This window comes from Culex pipiens, chromosome 3 (assembly GCF_016801865.2).
Source record: "Culex pipiens pallens isolate TS chromosome 3, TS_CPP_V2, whole genome shotgun sequence".
NCBI classification, from domain to species: domain Eukaryota; kingdom Metazoa; phylum Arthropoda; class Insecta; order Diptera; family Culicidae; genus Culex; species Culex pipiens.
In genome coordinates, this window is record NC_068939.1 from 63,751,879 (window position 1) to 63,775,287 (window position 23,409).

At 34.7% G+C, this 23,409-nt stretch overlaps 1 protein-coding gene across 1 annotated transcript in view; it reads left to right on the top strand.

The window, feature by feature from the left end:
- Positions 1-23,409, top strand: part of LOC120418549 (uncharacterized) — a 45,107-nt gene that overhangs the window by 18,022 nt on the left and 3,676 nt on the right. The window contains exons 2-3 of the mRNA XM_039580981.2: positions 7,771-8,061; positions 21,428-21,674. Of these exons, the coding sequence (XP_039436915.1) occupies positions 7,783-8,061; positions 21,428-21,674 (526 nt within the window). The 5' untranslated portion in view covers positions 7,771-7,782. The remainder of the gene's footprint in view (positions 1-7,770; positions 8,062-21,427; positions 21,675-23,409) is intronic.

Genomic DNA, 23,409 nt, shown 5'->3' on the forward strand with positions numbered 1-23,409 from the left:
ACAAAATTCAATTTTACATCGAAAAATGAAGTTGAAAAATGTTTGCAACCAATATTTCGATTTTTTTGAAAAAATCAGTATTGATTAAATTTTTTTTAACTTTTTGCCCGTTCTTGAAATTTTTGAAAAGTTGGCATTAAATGTCCCCTAAAACATATCAGAAAATGAAAAAAAATAGTTTTTTTTTGCAAATCAAGTTTTAGTGACAAGAATTTAAATTAAAAATTACCGTGTATCCTTTTTTTCAGTGTAGTCCTTATTCATGCCTACAACTTTGCCCAAGACACCAAATCAATCGTAAAATTCCTTCAAAAGATACAGATTTTTGAATTTCTTCAATTTTGTATGAACAGCTGCCAAATTTGTATGGAAAATTATATGGACAAACAAATGATGCAAAATGACTTCTTTGGGCATACCGAAGGCACCAAAAAAGTTTCAGCCGGATTAAAAAATACAAAAATTAAAATTTAAAAAATAATACCGATTTCGTAGAGAATTGCTCATATCTTAAAAATATGAGAGACACTTAAAAAATCGAAAAAGTAGCTGGAAAATTATGAAAACAGTGAATAGGCAAAAGAAAATGAATTATCGTAGGATTCAAAAGAGGCCTATACAAACTAAACATAAAAAAATGCATAAAAAATCGTAGAACAAAAGTAGCTCAAAATGACCTTCCTGAACACACAAAAAAAATAATTATCGAAAAAAAGGGCCGTAGAAGATCAATAGTTAAGGAAGCTTTAGTTTTCCAAATCAAATAAGGTTTAACAAAGCTATTGTAAACATTCGTCAAAAAAAATCTGTTGTAACAACATAAATCAAACAACTGTCTCCCCTATCCACACGTCAACCTGTCCAAGTCTGTCCAAAGTGTCGAGTAAGCGTTACGTACGCTCATGTACCCTGTCTTCACAAAACAATCGCGGCAACAAAACCAAAATCAACACACACACCCACACCTACAAAAAAAAACAAATTGAGCTAATTGAAAGGTGTGTAATCTCACCCGTGCACACGACGGTTGCATTTTGTGGGTTTGTTTTCTTCTCCCACACGCAAAGAAGTCGTCGTCGTCGAAGCTTCACGATTTTTCGCAAACAGAGATAATTTTCCGAACAATCCGAACAAGCAAATAAGATTCAATACGAGAGAGAGAAAGAGAATTATGAAATTGCTGCACGCGTGTGTGTTCCCAGATGCAACCGAATGAGAAATAAGAGTGCAATTGGAGAAGAAACATTGAAGAAGAAGAACAATTGCAAACGCAACAAAAACACAGAAAGATGCACCTTTAATTACACTCACACACACACACGCAGAAGCAACATGTTTTGATAGGCGTATCATTGCATTGGTTGATTGTTGATTGGTATGCAAATTTGTGCCCCAGAAAAATGGCACCAATTTTCCAATCATCTTTTTGCTTTGCGCTCTTTCGCTTTTTTTTCTTCACAGAGAAAGAGCAGTATTTAATTAAACTCAGCTGATGCACACACACATACACGCACGCAGTTGAAATCGATCACAATTAGTTACATCAATACATCTGCATCTGCCGCAGGTGCGCGTGGCTAACTAACGAACTAAAAAAGATTTCTTTTTTTAAGAAAAAGTCATTGTCATTACATAACCCAAGGCGCACCCTGCGGTAAAATTCGTTTTTCATGATCTCGAAATAAAAAAAGTTTATTTGAAACCTAACCTTACCCAAAAAATGCATCTCTGTTTTTACATCTTTCTTTATTTAATGCCTTCTTAGTGCTAATTATGCACAGTAAAAATAATTTTAAAAAACGCTTTTGGTTTTCAAAAAAATCTAAAATATTTGTGATTTTATATTCTTTTTCTGTTTTGGACTAAACAAAATATCACTTAAATTTAAGAATTAAAATTTTATTAACTGTGCACAACCAAAGGATGATTTCAAAAATTGGTGATGGGAAAGTAATTTCCTCTTGCAACCCAACCCCACAAAACGTGTGGATTGCAAATTGGCTTGGAGATTTACACAGCAGCCCCGCCAAGCCAATTACAAAGTTATGATCGCTAATATAGATGCTAAATTGCGATTGATGATGATGAATTGATTTGGAACAAATGGCCGCCACAAGCTACAATGATTTGTTGGTTTAATGATGCGTTTTGAGTGGCGGTGTTCAGTGGATTGTTGAAATTGAAAGTTGGACGTTCATGCACTGTAAAGGAGGCATACATTGTACAAGTATGATTTGACTTATTATTTAATTTTGTATGCTCAAAACTGACACCAATACTATTTGAAATCATGATTAATTGAAATCAATAACAAAACAAACATAGAAGAAAGTCAAAACCAAAATAACAAAGAGAATAAGAGATAAAAAAAACACATTTTCTTACAATTTTGCACTTTTTTGTTTCTAAAAGCTAGTTTTCACCATATCAAAAAGTGGAAAAATGACTGGAGGTCATGCTATTAATACTACCCCTTATCTTCCAACAATCTCTCCCTCCAAAGTGAATAATTGATTAATTAATCACATTATTCAGTGCGTGTGTACCTCAGCGGAGACCCCATTTCACCACAGGGACAACACAGGGACCTCACTCAACGATAGGTAGATGAAAGTTTTTCCGCGGCAAGCCCCCCAAAGGCCATCTCCCCTTCTCCGTGGAAGTGGAGGAAAATATTACTCATGTTTTCCGCTCTAGTTGGTCTGTGGAGCAGTAGTAGTATACCTATTCGTTGGCACGTGTGAAAATTTGTACCACGATTTGTTGTGTTGCCCCTGAGGCAATCAGCGGAAAGTACCTGGTAGTTTAGCAACACGGGCAAACATTGTGTACGATGATTAATCGATCACGGTGCTGTCAAATCGACGTGTGATTCATAAGGCGGTTTGTTTGTGTACTAATTTCACCTGGGCGAAAAAGTCCTGTTCATAATTATTATGGTTTACATTTTCTCTGATTTTTTTTTTTTTTTTTTTTGATTTTTAATAAGTCCTAGAAAAAAGAAAAATAAAAATCATAACTTGAATTTAAATTTTCAAGCCAATATGGAATGATTTTGAATCATTTTTGGTCAACACATTTAAATTTTTTTTTATCTAAACCAAAGCCAAATGCACTGCCATTCAGGGATGTCAAAGCCATTGACATTAACCCTCTACAACCCAACCCCGCCTTTAGACGGGCTTTGATTTAAAAAATCGCCAAAAAATCAAATTTTCAACCAATTTTTGATCTTTAAAAAGCATTGGAAAGAATAACTCTTAAAATTTTAGAAAATTTGTGGGCTGGAAGTTTTACTTGTTTTATGTGACTTTGCCAATGTTTTTAAAAATGTCATTTATTTAGTGGTCAACATTGGCTGTGTTTTTTACTAACATTTCCTATTTTTTAAGTAAAAAGAAGTATGCAGTAATTTTTCTAGTGTCCCAGACTATGCCTCTACGCATTTTTTAAAAGTTCATATGATAATGGTGCCATTTTATAGCAGAAAATGTGAAAAACAAGCATAAAATTGGAAAAGTGACTGTAAAAACATGAAAAAATTAGATAGGCAAAATGTAATGATAGGAGGTGGTAGAATTGGCCAAATACTACCAATAACAAACATAAACGTAACAAGAAAAATGCAAATAAAAAAATACTAAAAATGAAACAAGAAAAACATAAAACAAGAGGAGTAAAGTTTTTCGTAGAACAAAAGTTGCTCAAAATGACCTCCTGAACACGGGAAAAATAAAAAAAAATCGAAAACAAAATTTGGGCAGTAGAGGGTTAACAACCTTTGTAGTTCATTGGTAAAGAAAGGGAATATCCTACAGAACTTCAGAACTGAATCTCGTTCGTAGTAAATTTTTTTTTGTGTACGTAACATTTTGTATAGAGAGCAATTCTTCTAAGCAAGAGGAAATTTTATCAAATTTATTTTTGGGATTTTTTTTTATTTGGATGAAACTTTGTGTTTACCTTTTCTATGCCCAAATAAGACATTTTGCATCATTTCTATTGTTTAGTTCTTAGAATTTTTTACAAGTCTTGATACAATTGTGGCAGCTTTCCATACAAAAGACTAATAAAATGTTCAAAAATCTGTATATTGAGATCTTATGATGGTTTAGTTTAATCGGCAAATGTGTCGATGTTGCTTAAGACTTCTCAGAACAAAAATCATACTCTAATACAACATTACCGATTTTCGATTCGACTTTTCACGCAAAATATTAAATTGCGCAAAATTAACATTTTTGAAAAATATCATTTCTGCATACGTCTAAAATAAAAAAAAATTGCATCATTTTAGCTTGGTCAAAATTAATTTGGCAGTGTTGCCATTTTTTCGAAAAAAATCACATTATTTTTAAACGTGGAAGAAAGTCGGAAAACTGTTTTTGATTTGTTTTGAAGTGTCCATGATTGTTATGGTGCTTCAAAAATAAGACCCCCTGCTCCACAAGCAAAAAACGTTTTTTTGGGTTATTTTAAGCATCTGTGCAAATTTTGAGCGAAATCTGTTGAGATTACCCCATAGATACCCGAGCCTAAATTTGGTGAAAAAAATGTTTTCATACAAAAATTACATTTTTAAATCGCTAATAACTTTTCAGGATCAAGTTATACAACTTTGGTATGTTCTACAAAGTTGTAGAACATTAAATTTTCAATGAGAATCTCTCTTTTGGGAATATTTGGATAGAAGTTGCGACATTGAATATTTTCCACCACCATAAGTTTCTAAGATATTAGTACAAGAAAATAAAAGGCTGTTTGGTTTAGGCTTAAAAAATCAACTTTATTGTTCCTTTTTTTTATATTTGCTGTATTTCAGCAACCGCTGGTCAAATCTTAAAAGTCTCTTAGGCAATTTTATTGGAAATTTCACAAACATTTCGAAAAAATATTGTCCGCATTTGACACTATTTGAATAAATCGAAATACTGGTATTTTTTAGTTTAAATTAAACTTAAGGTGGCTATATTTGGAATGTGCACCGTCATTATCAAAAATCTATTAGTACTTTTTAATTTAAGATTTTTTAAATAGATTTTTCATTGAAAGTTAATGTCAAAAATATTTTCGAGTTTAATTTCCATTTTTTCCAAAAACATTTTTTATTTTTCAAAAAAAATACAACATTTTTGTCCCTACTTTTCTATGGCTCTAAAGTTGCTGTTTTATGTTTCCTAAAACATATACAGTCCAGCCTCGATTATCCGATTATACGAAGGTTTGTGTGAGTCTTTGGGTAATTAAATCATGAACACATTTTTATTATTTTTATTAAATTCGAATTCTGTGACCCCATTTCAGTAAAATTTGAGTTGCGGATTGCCTTTTAGCATGCCAAATACATTTTTACAGTATTTCAACCACATAATTTTGGTCGCCATCTTGGATTTAAAAATTCTAAATCACTTGAGAGCATGTTTGGTATCATGTTCAAGCTTAACACACAAAAACAAGACAACGAAAAAAAATCGTGATTCGATTATCCGAAGTGAATTTTTTCCGAGGCCTTCGGTTAATCGAGTCTGGACTGTAATTATATTTATGTATTTAAAAATCTGGATTTTGAGAAATTTAATTTTTGTAATGAAAAAGTTAAACAAAAATCGGCAATTTTTTTCCGTGTATCATTTTTTTCTGAATAGTCGTACAACTTTGCCGAAGACAACAAACCGATCAGAAAGTTCCCTTTGAAAATAACAGATTTTCGATTATTTACGTACAATTATTGTATGGACAGCTGCCAAAATTGTATGGAGCCTTGTATGGATGAACCAATGACACAAAATAGCATCGCTAGTTATAGGGAAGTTGGGGGGAAACTATAAAAATGCACGAAATCGGCTTATTTTGTAGAGAATTGCTCATACGAGACAATTATGTGAACATAGTCAGTAAAAGTCTAATGATCCATATAATATTAATTCTGAATTAATCAAATAGAAATGTTCCAGAATATTAAAAATAAACATTTTCAAAATACATGCTAGAAACTTACAAATTTCTCAAATTCGTTTGTTAGTGTTAACAAACTAAGTTTCAAAACCTTTCATCATACAACTAAAGCATAATACTTTCACATGAGTAATGGTTCCGTAACTCCCGACCAATTTACGGAAATTTTCCTTCCATTTTCGTGGAAAAAACTTCCTGTGGTTCGCGTGCCTTAACCCCATCACCCTTGGCGTGTTCTATGCCAGAAAAGTCAAAGGTCTGCCACACGAGAAACCCGCTTCGCTTCCACCACATCTAGATTAGTTCCGTTGGCTCATCGCAACACAAAAGAAAGCACACCAAACAAGCTCCCTCCGTCCCCCGCGGAGCTTTATCGGCAGCTTTTAATCGGTATTTTTAATTAGTTTCTTGTGTGTGTGTTGTGACTGTTTGTTGTTAGGTTAGAGGGCTTATGGAAAAGCCGGAGGTAGACATCGACGAGAGCGGAAACAATAAAAACATGTGCCCGCGGGTTCCAATTCTTGTGCAAAAAAGAAAGAATCGACCACATACATAATACTAGCACAATGTACGGGCGATGTAGTCTGGCATTAGAACAGCCATAGTAGAATGCTTCATTATACGGTCCATTATGCTAATGCCACTTTTGATTACAGGCGAAATTTCCCGACCCCAGCAACGACAGTAAAATAGCACATGTTACGGTATTCGCGCCCTGCTTCAACTCTGGGGAAGGGAAGGGTGACCCCTGAATCTGGTGGTCATAAATCAGCACCACACTGGTAGGCACTGGTTTATGGTGCCCCATGGGTGGTGGCCACGGCCCTTGTACACGTGCCCTAACAGGGGTGCGCGAGTTTTCTGGGGCTTATCTGAGGAATCACGTGTGTGTTCCACAGTGCGGGTGGAAAGCAGGTCTTATCATTTCCAAGGAATCGCTTCCGTTTTTGGGGAGGGTGGAGGAAAATGAAACATTGCAATGTTTCTTTCTCGTGGAATTAGATTGTTTCAAGATACACCCAACCGGCGGTCGCATGATTGTGATGCATGGCGGCATGAAAGTATATCAGAATCTGCATGAAAACTGTCCTCATGCATTTTTTGCGATATAGGGGTATGACATCTTTGCCCGTTACCGACAATTATCGACATTACCGACGGCAGATTGATTGTATTGCAGGAAAAATATGTTAACAGAACGAGGATTGAACCATCAACTTCTAGGTTGCTGATCCGACACGCTACCACCGCGCCATGGACGCTTGATGAATGATGAGGGAAAGAGCGCGAACATAATGTTCTATCTGGAGTGTTGCTCGGGGACGCGCCATCATTATATGTGTTGGTGAGAACTGCAGATCGCTGACGTGTTTACACGCGGGCAAAAATGATCTTTGGGCTTGCTGCAAAAAATGTAATAAAATATAACATTTTCTGCAACAAATCCACTGTTGCAGATTTTGAGATATATTTTTCCTTTGGGTGTACTAATAAAAACCATGTAGAAGATATTTACCTCAGAAACAATACAGTAAAATACTTTTCAAAAAATCAGCAATATGCAGTAAATGACTGTCAGGTTCTATTTGGAGTAACTTATAACTCATTATTAGATTTAAATGCCAATGCACCTTCAAATAACCGTTCAACCACTTTTCTCAGACATGCAACATACGATGCACCAACAATTGCCCTTACTATTACGTAAATCACCCCCTCCTACTAAACACAAGCAAAAAAAAATCCAACTTTCTTCCTGCAACAATCTATTGATTTAATATTCCCCCTTTTCTTCGCTCTCCCCCTCTCTTCCAGACCCACCGCCCAATGGCGCCGCAAAACTCCACACTAATTCACGGAAACGCCACCGCCACCGGTCCGGCCTCAACGATTTCCGCCGCCGCCGACGAGGAACTGAGCAGCTACAGCCCGATCCTGGCCGCGAGGACGAGCCACCGGCGACGACCCGCACCCCCTCCGACGCCCTGCTCCTCCTCTGGTGCCGCCACCGCTGGGGCGAAATCGATCGCTGGGGGTAGTTCCGGTGGCCACCACACGATCCGTGGAGGCACCGAAAAGGGCGCGGTGAAACGCGAAACGGCCGCGGTAAGTAGTAAATCGTTGGGCAGTCAAGTCTTGAGCTCTAGCTCACCTTAGGAGGGGAACTTTGAGGTGAATTTTTTTATCAGCAGTTGGCACGCGAAAACATTCGAAACTAAATTCTTTTAGTTTTTAAGCAATGCATAACATTCTTCATGACAATACTTGTAGTTTAAGGCTAGTTTATTTTGAAAGTAACTAAATTCTAACCCTAGTACCAAACAAGTTGAACAGCGGTTTTATGACCATTGCCTGACTGGAAATTTTTAAACAATGGTTTATAAAACTTCTGTTCAACAAGCGTGCTACCTGAGAACGTTGATGGACTTTTTATCCAAAATTATTTAATGAAAAGTTCGTAAGACTAAGACCATCAAACTTTACGATTCATCGGAATTTTATAGAAAATCTTATAAATAACTATCGAGTAAAAAACAAAAGTTTAAAGCTGGTGCCGTCATCTGGGGCGAAACGGGACACATGGGGCGAATTGGGACAGCTGTTTTAGCCTGGTTACTGCACAATATTTGGATGTTTTTGATTGTTTTCGGATAGAACAGACACAGATAAACAAAAATAGTGCATCGATTTTCAAATTTCAAGCTTTGAAGTGGTCTAAAACGTGCTGTTCCTATTCAGACTGTAGTCCCGATTCGCCCCAGATGACGGTAGTTAAATTCAACATTCTAATTTACAAAAAAAACAAGTTCTTAATTATTTCAATAAATTCACTCATGTTTTGGAAGAACATCAAACATTATGATCGATTGGAAAGTTATCAAAAAAAACCATTCGAACAAAAGAGGAGATCTTCAAAAAATCGTTCAAAGGGCTCGAAAATGTGGTTTACAAAGTGGACGCTCAAATCCCATTTTTTTAATTCCCTATTTTTTCCAGGAATTTTCAAACTATTAAATCGCCTTGATTGCCAAAACAATTTTATGCGCTTTACTTTACATTAAATATTTGTTATGAAATATACCTTGTTTGTTGTAGAAAATGTTGTTTTTCTCTTACTTTTTGATGGATTTCATATAAATTTAATTCAGCGCAAAATGTCGTTAAAATTCCGTGTATTTTATTGAAACTGTGAAGGACTAAAAATGCTTTGCCCAAATAGTTTTTAACCGCTAAAAGAACACTGTTTTGCAACCAAATTTCTAAAACAAACTGAATATAATTTATTTGAAAGTTCTAAACAGCTACTTCAAGCTGAACACAAAATAGTAGTTCATGCAACAAGTTGCAAAAAGAGGATTTTTTCAGCACGAGTCGTACATTTTTTGCAATTCCGAAAAACACCCATTGAGTGAAATTATAAGTCAAATTTTCATGTATTTTGTCAATAAATCGTTCAAATAAAAAAAAATGAAAAGTGATACTTTTCGAAACAAGTACTGAAAAGTTCAACTTTTCAGCACCCATTTCAGTGCTGAAAAGTAGAACTTTTCAGGATTTATTTTGAAAAGTGTTACTATTCGATTCTGTTATTTTTGGTACAGAAAAGTAGGCTGTTTCGTCGTTCAAGAATGACAGGAAAAGTAAGTAGTTTCACGACGTAATTGCAAAAAGGAACTTTTTCAAAACTTTTTTTCGTAAAATCGCGATAACTCATGATGTTCATTAGCAAACCCCTTATGTTAATATATCAAAATTTTTGTAATTGTTTGTCCTACAACTTGTTAGAACATTGTTACACTCTAAAAAATAGCCCTGCAAAGTTCGAAAAAACACGAAATTTTAAAATGAAAAAAAAATATTCTAAATGAAAAAATGACCCTTCTGAGACAATGTAGATTCAAAAAGTACAATAAATTTCCCATAAAATGACATGTTCCAAATTTTTTTAAAGTCGAGTAACGGAAAATGGGAGAATTTTTAAAACTTTTTTACTGTTTTTTCGATGAAAAATACGTTTTTTAGGAATTCTGAGTACGCCATCAAATCGGGCGTCTAATTTTACATAAAAGTCCCTTTGACACCAAATTTCTATCTCATTACCATTTCAGGCTGCAAATTATTGAAAAACACCTCTTTTTTCGCATGTAGAAAAATGGAAGGGGTCGTACCGCCCCTCCGTCACGAGAAATCAAAAAACGGACCTCGGATTCGTGATCAGGGACAACAGTTACCCCTTAGGACAAAGTTTCACGCAAATCGAAGAGGGGTCGGGGCAACTTTTCCCGATTTCGTGTGAGTTGGTAGAGAATTACCCAATAAATAAACCTTAAACATTTTTTTTAAATTTTTGGTAAATTTTGAAATCCAATTCTAAAATATGTTTGTTGTAAAAGTTTTTTAAAGGTTCACAGTGGCATCAAAGAAAAGGGCTAACAAATATTTGAAAAAAACTAACCTTAAACAACAGAACCCATTAAGCTTTTGAAAAATCGAAATCACTGTTGATAAAAAGCTCATAGAATCTTAACTTATTCATTACTATGGCCATAATGTTTTATTCATTCTGTCATAATGTTGAACAAAATTACACCAACTTCTACGAGCAATATTGTTTGTTGATTTATATATCATAAATGTTATATTCTGCAATAGTTACTGTTTTCTAAATCTTTTCTTCATATATTTATTATTATCAATAAAAATATTTCTGAAATTTTGAAGTCAATCCTACAATTTAAAAGTTCAGGTGTCAGGATTGATTTAACAGATTTGAAAATATTTTATTGAAAATAAAAAAATATGAATAAATAATGTTTAACAATTAACCGCTGACCAATTTACCAGGAATTCTTCAGTTAAAAATGAAAAAGGAAATAAGAAAAGCTTCAATTAGGCTAGTTATAATTTTTTTTAAAGTTTTTGTCATCCCTCCCTTTCAAAATCGGCCAAAAATATCAGGGGGCAAAAAAAATTAACAAACTTCAAAATTTAAATAGAAATTTAAGTGCATTTAGCTGAACTTAAGGGGAATTAAGGGGTTACATACATGTAAATCGAGAAAAAAGTCAGAGGTTGGTATGAGCACACATTGAAACTTTTTTTTGAATCTGTTTTCAGGGTATTAAAATATACAATTTCATCTGTTAACAAAACAAATTTGAAAACATTTGGCCGTATCATTGCCGAGATATAGCTATTTGAAGTTAGCAGTTTCGAAAAATGGGTGCCACAATATCTCTACACTGCTATGACCAAATCGGCTCAAAATTTTGGTGAAGACTAGTTAAACCAGTCCCGTGTGCATGACGAAGGCCGATTTTCAAAAAGTTTATTTAAAAAAAAAGATAAAAATATTTTTATGTTTTTTATAAAAAATTTGTCAGTTTTTGATTTTTGTATTTTTTTTTAAAGCAAAATTTCAAAATCGGGCTTCGTCATGCACACGGGATATATCTTAAGAGTCTTCAACTCAAATTTCAGCCAATTTGGTCCATCCCATCTCGAGATATCGTGGCACCCGTAAATGAACTCGGTGTTTAGAGAAAAACGCTCTCAAAGTTTAACAGTCCGCTTTGCGCATGGCAATATTTTTAGTTTAAATCGTCTCTAACTCAGTTTATTCATGAAATTTCTTCATGAAACTTTCAGGAGTGATTGAAAATTATTTTTTCAGAGGATTCAATAAATTTTCTGAATTTTGAAATTTTACGATTTCTTACATGTATGTAACCCCTTAAAGATGCATTCCCCTGCGTTTAAAATTTATTATTTTATGGTTTATTGAAACATCTTTTAAGTCCCGCAAAAGAAAAGAAATGGGTATTTCTTTTGTCAATTTATTATTCCTTTTTTTAAATAATGATTACGAGCAATTCCATGCCAAATAGGGAATCGGTTGTACCCGACCCTCTCCGATTTCAATGAAACTTTGTAGACATGTTATCCTACGCTTATATAAGCCATTTTTGTGTATATGGAGCCAGTTTCACTCGATAATGACATTTGAGAAGGGCGTAAGTGTTTTAAATATTATTGTATTTTGTAATTTAAATATTTCTGTATCTCGAAGCCGTTGCATCGTATCAAAAAGTGGTCAAAGACAAACTTGTAGGAAATTTGACGAGCTTTTCGAAAAAAATACACTGAAAGAAAAAAACATGCCACTTTTATGAGATTTTCTGATTTTTAAGTTTAAAAGACAAATTTGAGGGGGAGCCCACGATTTTTTTTCGTTCAAAATTTTTTTGAAGATAGCCTAAGATGTTACAAAAAGACTCACGAAAAATGCAGGATGGAGCAACTCACCTAAAAAAATACAAAAATCATTTACTGAAACTATTTTTTTGAAAAGTGCTCTATGCGTCAAAATTTTTAAAAACCGATAGTGGGAATCGATTCTCCAGACAATTTTACATAAAAGTCTCCATATTGACTACTGTCCTAAGTCCAATCCTTGTGAAGTAACAGCGGTTTTAAAAATAAAAATGTTGAAAAAGTTGGTTTTTTGATGGTTTTTTACAATTTCTATATGACAGACTTGATTTTTCTGTCTCGTAAATATTTTTACCGGAAAGCTCGTCCAATTTCCCATAAGATTGTCTTTTACCACTTTTCGAAATAACTCGGTTTTCTGATGATTTAAGCTGATTTACTATCCAGGTTACTACCATCCACTCAACTACACTGAAAAAAATATTCTGTTTAAAGTTATGAGTAATGTAATTAGCTTATATCTGTGAGCCCATACTTCCAATTGAAATGTGGTCAAAGACAATCTTATGGGAAATTGGACGAGCTTTCCGGTAAAAATATTTACGAGACTGAAAAATCAAGTCTGTCATATAGAAATTGTCAAAAACCATCAAAAAACCAATTTTTTCAACATTTTTATTTTTAAAACCGCTGTAACTTCAGAAGGATTTGACTAAGGACAGTAGTCAATATGGAGACTTTTATGTAAAATTGTCTGGAGAATCGATTCCCACTATCGGATTTTGAAAATTTTGACGTTTAGAGCACTTTTCACAAAAATAGTTTCAGTAAATGATTTTTGTATTTTTTTAGGTGAGTTGCTCCATCCTGCATTTTTCGTGAGTCTTTTTGTAACATCTTAGGCTATCTTCAAAAAAATTTTGAACGAAAAAAAATCGTGGGCTCCCCCTCAAATTTGTATTTTAAACTTAAAAATCAGAAAATCTCATAAAAGTGGCTTGTTTTTTTCTTTCAGTGTATTTTTTTCGAAAAGCTCGTCAAATTTCCTACAAGTTTGTCTTTGACCACTTTTTGATACGATGCAACGGCTTCGAGATACAGAAATATTTAAATTACGAAATACAATAATATTTAAAACACTTACGCCCTTCTCAAATGTCATTAACGAGTGAAACTGGCTCCATATACACAAAAATGGCTTATATAAGCGTAGGATAACATGTCTACAAAGTTTCATTGATATCGGAAAGGGTTGAGAAAAAAGTACCTGAAAAATTCCTGTTTTGGGCTGGAATTGCTCCAACAAAACAACTGAACAAGTGGAAAATGCATTATAAAAAACACTTTTTTCATTCAAGTGTTGAGACTACGGCTTATTATTTCAATTTTTTTGTCTCTCCTCGATCCCGGCCAAAGCCGAGGGACAAAAACTTTGCAAAATATTTGCATCGGCTTTACTACCTTTATAAATTGAACACTTTATTCCTAAATTGAAATGAGAAATTTACTTTAGCCATAAAAGGGTAAACTCTATCAAAATTTCGTTTTGTCCTTTTTTTCTAAAGCTGTCAAGCTTTGGTATGAACACTCACTTAAACTTTTCAGGAAACTGTTTCCAGGGCATTAAAAAATACATTTTCAACCTTTAACAAAATGAATTTGGATTCATTTAGTCGTATCGTTACCGAGCTATTTGAAGTTAGCAGTTTAAAATAATGGGTACCACAATATCTCAACACTGCTTAGAGCAAATCGCCTCAAAATTTTTAGGAAGACTTGTGAAATAAGTCCCGAGTTCATAACGAAGGTCAATTTTCGAAATGGTGGAAAAAAGATAAAAATGTCTGTGTTTTTTTTTCTTATAAAAAACGTCAGCTTTTGATTTTTATATTTAAAAAAAAACACCCAAAATTTCAGCCAATTTGTTCATCCAATCTCGAGATATCATAAATCAACTTAGTGTTTCGAGAAAAAACGCTTAGAAATGTCATTAGTTTTTTTTTTCACATGACAAAATTTCAAGCTTAAATTGTCTGTTGCTCGCTTTAATCATGAAATTCTTGATGAAACTTTCAGGAGTGATTGTAAATCATATTTTAGTGGATTTGATAAATTTTCTGTAGAATGAAATTTTGAAATTTTCTACACCACTGAATACAGTTAACTTCATTAAAATTTTCCATCTGGCATCGAAAATATTTGTTTAAATTTTGGAACAGATATTGTATGTTTGTCAAAACACATTTTTTAAAAAAAATCCTCCAGAACTAGGTTGCAACAAAGAGCAAAAAGTCTTTAAAATTATTAAAAAGCGCATTCATAGCTAATTAATTCATACAAATAGTTTCTTTAAAATAATCTTAAAAGACTACCAAATATGTATGCCAAAGTTATAACATGTGTCCTGCTCTAAAAAAAAGCATTATATCGTTCAACTGTAATCCTTTTAAATTACACAACCTGTCGTCCTCGATTTCCTTAAGGGGTTGGGTTTGGTTTGAGTGCACCCCCCAAAAACGGGGGTAGCAGGGAGTCGGGAGAAACCTTCAACCCCCGCCTCAAACGCAAACTTTTCGCTGATGTTTGATCGATGCCGCGGGCATAAATAAAAGGTGGTATAAATAAAAAAAACCCCAGCGCCAATTTACCTGTGCACACGATGTTGATGGGCTGATGTGACGTAGGGGCAGTTTTATGTAGGGGCAGGGGGGGCAGAATGGACCAGGGGGGCAGAATGGGCCACCCTTGGTTTTGGGCTTTAGAATGGATTTAGACCAATTGTAAGGCAAGGGTCTTATAAAGGACGTCAAATAACTTCACCATACCGTAATCAGTAGGGGGGGTAGTGCAGGGGTTGGGTCGTTTGGTGGAGATTAATATGGTTTGGTTGGGTTCTTTTATACGCTTTGGGTGGTGTTGGCGTGGGGGGGTTTTGTTGAGGGCAGGTTTTGGGGGTGGGGGGGTATTTGGGGGGCTTGGCGGTGTTCGGGTAGTGTGGGGTAGTAATTGGGGTGTATTTATTATTCAGCGTTACGGGGTTTTGATGGGTTGTGTCGGGGGGGGGGTCGGTAGGGTGGTTTGGATTTGAATCCGGGGGGCTGTTGGGTAACTCCATTGCAGGAATGTGTTTTTCTTGATTTAGGGTGGTTTGTTGGGTGGTTTTGGTGGTGGGATAGATGGGTGAAGATCTTTTATAGGGGTCTGGATTTTGGTGGGGTGGGGGGGGTGGGGGGGGGGATGGTGGTGGGGTTTTTTGAGTGGCACTGGTGGTTCTTTGGTTTCGAGGGGATTTTTTGGAGGGGGTAGGGTTGTGGTGTCGATGGGGTGGTATTTTTGGGGGCTATTTGCTGGGGTTTCTAGGTTAGAAGGGGTCATTTTGGTCATTTCTTATATCCCGTCAACGTTCGTATTAGACAAAAGGGTTGTTTTTCTACGTTGTGCGCCCCATTCTGCCCCTCAGGGCTGGCCCTATTCTGCACCGCACCCTGGCCAATAAAAAGTCGGAGATAATAATTTCTTTTGTGTGTATATCAATGGGGCGCTTATTATCTGATTTGTTGCAGATATTAATTTTTTCTAAACACGGTTTGATCATTGAAGGGTTCATCCCTAAGCTGATGCCGGTCTTCAAGGATTGCTGTTGTGTTCATGGGTGTCTATGGTGTGTGGGAGACCATGGGGTTGGGTGGCGGGAATATTCTTGACAAACACCGACCAGGTTTCTTATCTACTGGTGGGCGATACAAGCTGCTAGGGGGTGTGTGCGCTCGCGATGACGATGATATTGAACCACGTTCGACAAGGGCTCAAGGATTCACGTGCTCGGTTGGAATAGACAGGACACGCTAATGTTGAGTCGTTCTGCTTGATTTGAAGGCTATAAAAACCTGGAAATAGAGCTGAATCGGTTTGGAGGAAAATTGATTGGGAGAAAGTTTTGATAACTGTTATTTTACATTCTTTTTAATTTTTTGATAGTATAATGGCAGTAGGTCATATTTAATATTGTAAGAGATCAATGCAAATTTGTCAATTTCAGAAACATAACCTAAAATTGAAAACATTGATTTTCACTCACGTGCCAAAACACCCCAAAATCAAGGGCACCCACCGTGGCAAATTAAACACCTCATAACATCGCAATAAAAGTGCCATCGTCACTTTCATGCCAAACCGAACCAAGCCCAAATCATTTTCCCAACGAAACCAGACGCAGGGCGAGCCACGTGACATCAACCTGATTTTTTTTTGGCGAGAAGCTAAATCAAAACCGTTTGGCGCCCACAACACCGTGAAGCAATTTCACTTTTAATCGGCCCAAAAAGCACAGTTGATAATGAAATTTGATACACTTTAATACCGCTTTGGTGTACAACTGTTTGCAGCAAATAAAAACTGTTGAATTAGGTTTTTAGGAAACGAAATTTTACGAAATGTATTAAACCATTTTTCCTTTTTTATGATTTTACGTATGGTTTTGTATAGATATGTATTTATTCATAAGGCCAATGCAAATAAATTTTGAGTTTTTGTCTCGCTAATTTTCTCAAAAAATCAGGAGGTAGTACAAAATTTACACGAAATTATTGATAAAAATCTAAAATCTTCAACAAAAACGATTGAAAACTATTTTAAATTTACGCATATTTTGGCTTATCAAATTAAATCAGGCAGATTTGGGCATTATTCAAATGTTGAATATTGGGACCATATATCGGAATAACTTTAGAAACTTTAGCAGAAATTTTGTATCACAAATTCTTTTATATTTTGGAAATTTCTAACAGTGGCATAACTATAATTTTTTAAGCATTTTAAGATAATTTTAAAACTAAAGAACCATTAAAAATTAGACTTGAAATTTAAAATAAGATTCAATTTCGATCTCGATCCCGAGAAACATAAACTTCGAATAAAATTCGTAATAGTCTTATTATCAGTTTGTCTTCCTAGAACTTAAACAAATACAAATAGAAAAAAAATGTTATAATAAAAGATCCATTGAAACTTCCATTTACATAAATGGTCAAAAAACAACCCACACAGTAAAAAATTGTGTAAATTTGGAAAGTTTAAAATTGGAAGGATTTAGGAGAATCACACTTTTTTTCTGGCATAAAAGATGTACTCATTCCCAGGTTTAATATTACCATGATATTTTTTACTGTGCATTGCATTCATTTTCCATGGACGATCTTGGAAACTATTAATCAAAAAAATGGAAACATTTCTGAAATTAAAAAAAATATTGCAAAAACATTAAAATTACGACAATTATTTCAAAAACGATCCCATAATTTGGCCATGTTGAAAGGTAGTCTTGAAATGGCCCTAACTAAAAAACTGTTTTGACTTCTCATACAAAGCTACTTTTTGATTGCAAATTTGAATTAACGAGAAAATACCATTTCCAAATTGGCTAAAAACATTTCTAGAGTTTTTTTAAAGGTCCTATAAACATATGAACGACAATAGTTTATAGGACCTTTTCAAAAAAAAAAACTCTAGATTTTTAATGAAAAACATGCCCTTTGACAGAAAATTGTGAAATTTGTCAACTGTTACAATTGAAATTGTAATTTTTGATTCTTTTTTGTAAAACACTTGTTGGTATTTATTTAATTTCCACAACTTGTGTTAACAGTAGAAAAGCACCCTTTATTTTCCCCTTTTCTTCTTGATGGCGGAACCAGGCTAGATTTAACTTCAACCATTACCAGATTTATTACCACCGGTCATCAAGCAATTAAACCACTTTCGCACATCAGTCAACGAGATTTGCGCTGATCGCGCGCGCGTTACTACCTGGAGTTACCCTGCTCATAAAGCTCAGCAAAAGAGAAAATCCGATTGTGGGGTGTACTGTGCTGCTGTTCAGTTCGGTGATAATATTAAGAGAAGACGCAACAAAAAAAAAACTCCGCCGCACCCTAATCGTTTTTCCATTTGTACACGATTAGAGAGATTTGGAGCGCAGCACAATGCAATGATTCAACCAACCACGCCAAACCGACAGAAACTGGTCAATGGACGGATGAAACGCGGAAAGTTTTTTTGGAAAATGCTATTACTAGCGTTGGGTTGTGGTTTATGGGTGGCTTATGCAATTGCCTAAACGCTGTAAAAGTGCTGTTTTTTGGGGTTGATAAAAAGTGTTGGCTGAAACTTATCTGCCGCCAGATGGTGGAACCTAGCCATTGTGGTTGGATTTATTGGATATTTATGCGAAAGTTACAACTTTTTGTGATGGTCTGATTTCTCGCTTTATAATTTATCAAATAACACTGTCAATGTCAGCCACAAAGTTCAATTTAAAATCCAACGTGACATTGAAACTTAAAAGAATCCTATCTCTTAACCCTCATCGTCCTCTCAGCCGTTAAAAGTCAAGACGTTCGTCAATGCTGCAGTTGAAATGCAAAAAAAAAACGAACTTACATGTCGAAACAAAAACAAATCCAATCAAGCGTCTCATTTGGGCGCATCCGACATTTTCCCAGAGCCCATCTTGCAACCCGCGTCAATAGCGCGCGCACATTATGCCAAACATTATACCCACCCACGCCATGGTGAAGAACCTCTCCAAAAACTGACCATTTACGGCCACACCGGTCGGTTTGGCGTTGATGCGGCCTCCCAAGGTTGTTGATTTATTAATACCACAATTAAGAGCCTTCGAATTTTTCGCACTGACTGTTGTTTAAATTGCTATGTAATGGGCTGACTTGAAGAGTTTTTTTTTTCTTTCTTTAAATAGATTCTGTTTTGACAAATCCATTAAAAGTTTCAACCAAATAAAAAAAATCGACATATTGTAAAACGTTACAGCTAAATCAGCAAAATATCTCAAGAAACTAATATGATAGATTGGCAATATTATTCTGAAGAACTCTGAAATTCACAAATTATTCTTTTTTAACATCAGAATTGGACGAATCGTTACCGTAAAATCTTAAGTGGAAAATGAAGGATGATTTGAAAACACTCTGAATTTGCATTGTCATTGTGATGACAGACAAAAATTTAATGGAATTCAAATGGACGAAAAAATATGCAAAATTATAATAGTCAGAAGAGGTCCTCACAATACCAATTCAAAATCAAAATGTGAATTTCGGAGGAAAAAGTATCCACGTAATTTATGGTTGTCCCCTTGTAAATTTTTAATAACGTCACAAAATTTCTGAAAAATTGTCTTTTTTTGTTTTTGAAATAAAGTTATCCATCCTCATCCAAAAATAAAATTTCAAAGCTAAGAAAATTCTTTACAATTTTTCCATGCGGCCCTCAACTTTCAATCGATGATGTCTTGGAAACTATTAATCCGTTTTTATTTTTTAAAGTGAAACTCGTTAGAAATTTTCTCAGCCTTTAGAAAAATATATTTTCATTTTTTTTTTTTAATCAAGACTTACATTTCAGAGGGGAGAATTTAATTTTAAAAAATCTGAAATATTTTTTTCATAGGATTGAGTAAATTTAACGCGAGTTTCACTTTTAACATTAAAAATCGGATCAATTGGTTTCAAGATATCATCGATTGATTTTTCACATATTTAATTTTAGTAACCAAGATCGGATCAACAACGTCCATAAAGTAAAATTGTAGGGAATATTCTCGGCTTTTCAAATATATTCTTTCAGAGCTGGTCAATTTATCAAGAATTCACAAAAGTTTTTTTTTATTTTCAAATTCAATTTTACATCCTAAAAATATTTTTGATTTTTTTTTTCGATGTTATCTATGATACTTTCAAAAAATCATTACTTGGCTAAAAACGTCAAGCTCAAAATTTAGCACTTTTTGTCCACTAAAAATATAAAAAGATGGAAAAAATTGTCATGAAAGATAGTTTAAAAAAATTGCTATTTTTTCGTGTTCCTATTTCCGAACAATGTTTATCATTACCTACAGCTTTGCCCACCAAATCGATCAAAACATCCAATCTCAAGATACAGATTTTCAAATATTTGTATAGCACTCTTCTTTATACAGCCCCCAAATGGGTATGGAAAAACCAATAATGCAATATGTCTTATTTGGACCAAGGATTCGATGGACACAGTTTCATCTGAATCAAAAAATACAATGAAATATCGATCTGCGAAAACGTAGAGAATTACTCAGGATTAATATCGATATAATTGTAAAATTTTGCAATCCTAAAATTTAAATTCTGGGATTTTTTTCTATAAAAATATTTTTAAAGATGGACAAGAGGACGAAATTATTTAAAAATCCAAAATATATTTATTTTATTAAAAAAACGAAGTTGAATTTATAGCTGTCGGCCTCTATTGATAGTACCAACCACTAGTGTCTTCCTTTTATCTACAAGGACTTCGCCGCCCTGGACTCTTAAGTGTACGAGAGTATGGCACGGAGCGAAGGCGCCGAAATGCAAATAAAGCAATTAGCAAAAATTAAAAAAATTAAAACGAAAACAGATGATGATTTTTTTTATCTTTTTGATATTTTTATGATCGATTAATAATAACAAGTGTTTTGTTTTTCAATCATTTTATTAATTTTTTTAAAGAATAATTATATTTATGGTATGCAATAATTCTTAAAATTTAAAACTTTGTTTCAAAAAAGAGGCAGGTCACAATCAATAATATCAAACTAAATCAAAATTGTAACTATTTTAGAAAAAAATAAATCCAACAACTAATGTATTTGATGGAATGACTCACATTCCATTGCGTAAACCAGCGCTGCCGTTTGTGCAAAAGTACACTCACCCTCCTTTCAATGCTCTGCTCTGCGGTGACGAGTCCCTCATCAACTCATTCATTCATGATCTCTTGATGAGAGTCTATTTTTTTCAAGCACAGCAGTGCGGTGGTCAGTTGGTCCAGTATAATTAAATTTTCTGCAAACTTAATTTTCATACTGCACAGCGTGGGTCTTTGTTTTTTTTAGTCTCGTTTTTGGGGGGTGCTTTCTCTTGCGCATGTAAATTGAGTAAATCAAAATATTAGATAAATATGGTGTGCGCGGTTGTTGTTGTTTTTTGGGGGAGGAACCCGCTCCCCCCACAAGCTTGGCAGATGCCGTAATGACCATTGTTTCAGTTTGTTAAAGAGGCAGTCAGTCAGTCAGTGGTGGTGTTACTTAATCGCATTGGACTTGTTTTGAGTGCGCGCAATTCGGCATGCCAGCTGACAATTGCTTCCTCCCCCGCATGGGGCGGAAAAAGCAAGTGACGAATTGAAATTTTCAACCATTTTTTCCTCTCTCTTTTCTTTTTAACAGAGATCCTACTACCGGGATTCCGCCAACGACACTGACGATGATACGGCAACCACTACGGATCCGGGACATTCGGAGGACGTTATCTCGTCGGCGCCGACGACGTCCACTTCGGATGAGGAGGTGGAGATTCCCATCTGGATCCGGGGTGAGCCACGGTTTGTGGCGGGAATAAACGAGGCGACCACGTGTAACAACATCATTCAGGCGCTGATCGATGACGAGCTGCAGAGCGGAAATTACAAGAAAGGTGAGGGATTTGGGGAGAAAAGATGAGGAGTGACTTGAACGATGGGATGCTGCGCGAAGTGACGAACCTTTGGGAATCGCTTGTAATCAATCTTAAAATATTTTAAGTTTTCACTCGACCTTTTCAAATATTAGGCTAGATTTTTGAAACGTTACACTATTTTTCTCTAACCTGTCAAGCAATAACATCAGTTAATATGCCGCGGAGTTTAACGTTTTACTTCCACTTGCAATTAAATTTGGACACGTTTTTTTATTTTGAAAGAATTACAAAAAAAGTATTAGATTTTTTTCACAGGAGTTAAACTGATCCCAAGTAACATTTTTTTCAGGAGTTCTACAAGAGCTCTTCAAGATAGCTACAGCATAGCAGTTTGGACCGCGGTAGGATAAAATTCTCTTCAAAACTTCTTCAGGAGTTTGGAAGAGTACTTGAAGAGAGTTTTATCCAACCGCGGTCCAAACTGCTATGCTGTAGCTATCTTGAAGAGCTCTTGTAGAACTCCTGGAAAAAAATGTTACTTGGGATATCTTTTTAAAACTATTTTGCCATACTTTTAGTTTCAATTTCAAATTATGCTTCCTCTTCGATACCGGTCATGACCTAGGCACACCAATTGTTAATAAACTTTTCGATGTTAAAAAAAACCTCAGTCAAAATTGTACACTTGCTAACAAATTATATTTCAATATTCTAAATCTTTAAACCACCATTTCTTAATGCCTAAAAAGGGATTTTGACCGTTTTAATACTATTGGTTTGATTATATTTTGTTTGAATATTAATTTGTATTTGGGAGCCCACAAAATTCAACAAAAGCTTCGTGTTATAAAATTATTCTGTATAAAACATAATTTTGAATTTCTGACTTTGAACAAATTCAAGAAAGAAGTTAAGTTTTTCGCTCCTGTATCATATTTTAATCACAAAAGCAATTTTTAAACAACTTTTGAATTTTCAAATCTTTAAAAAAGTAGAACACCTTCAGTTTAGCTTGGAATTAGATTTATTTTTTAATTTTTATATGTTTTGTTTTCCTCATTGAGAAAAAGCTTTAAATTCACTCGAAAAATTAAATATTTAATACAGTGGTGACCAAGATATGGCCCGTGGGCCAAATGAGACATTTTATACGAACACTTATTTGCTGGAATTTTTTAAAAGCAAAATGATTGAACAATTCAAAGTATCACTCTTAAGTACCTCGTTAACTTTAGAACCTGTTTTCAATTGCAACTGATTATGCAAAGTTCGTTTTTTAAAAAGCTTTTTAAGTAAATTTTTGATTTCTTTCCAATTTTACCAGTGTTTTGGTATAGTCAAAATTCAAAAGAAGATGAAAATTTAATTTAATTGTCCAAAAATGGAGATTGGTTGGTAAACAGGGTCAGATTCATAGTCAATAAACATCAAAATTTAATCATTTTCGCTTATTTTTCCGAAATTTAATGCAATTTTACAATTAAAAAACGAAGTTGACTTTATAGCTGTCGGCCACCATTGCTAGTACCAACCACTAGTGTCTTCCTTTTTATCTCCAAGGACTTCGCCGCTCTGGGCTCCTAAGTGTATGAAAGTATGGCACGGAGCGACGGCGCCGATTACCCATATTTACACAAAGAATTCTAGAGCGCCCGCCGCGGGATTCGAACCCGGCGACCTCTGGATTGTGAGTCCAGTGCGCGGTCCGATTGATCCACACGGGCGGGCGGCAATTTTACAATTGGATTGTTTA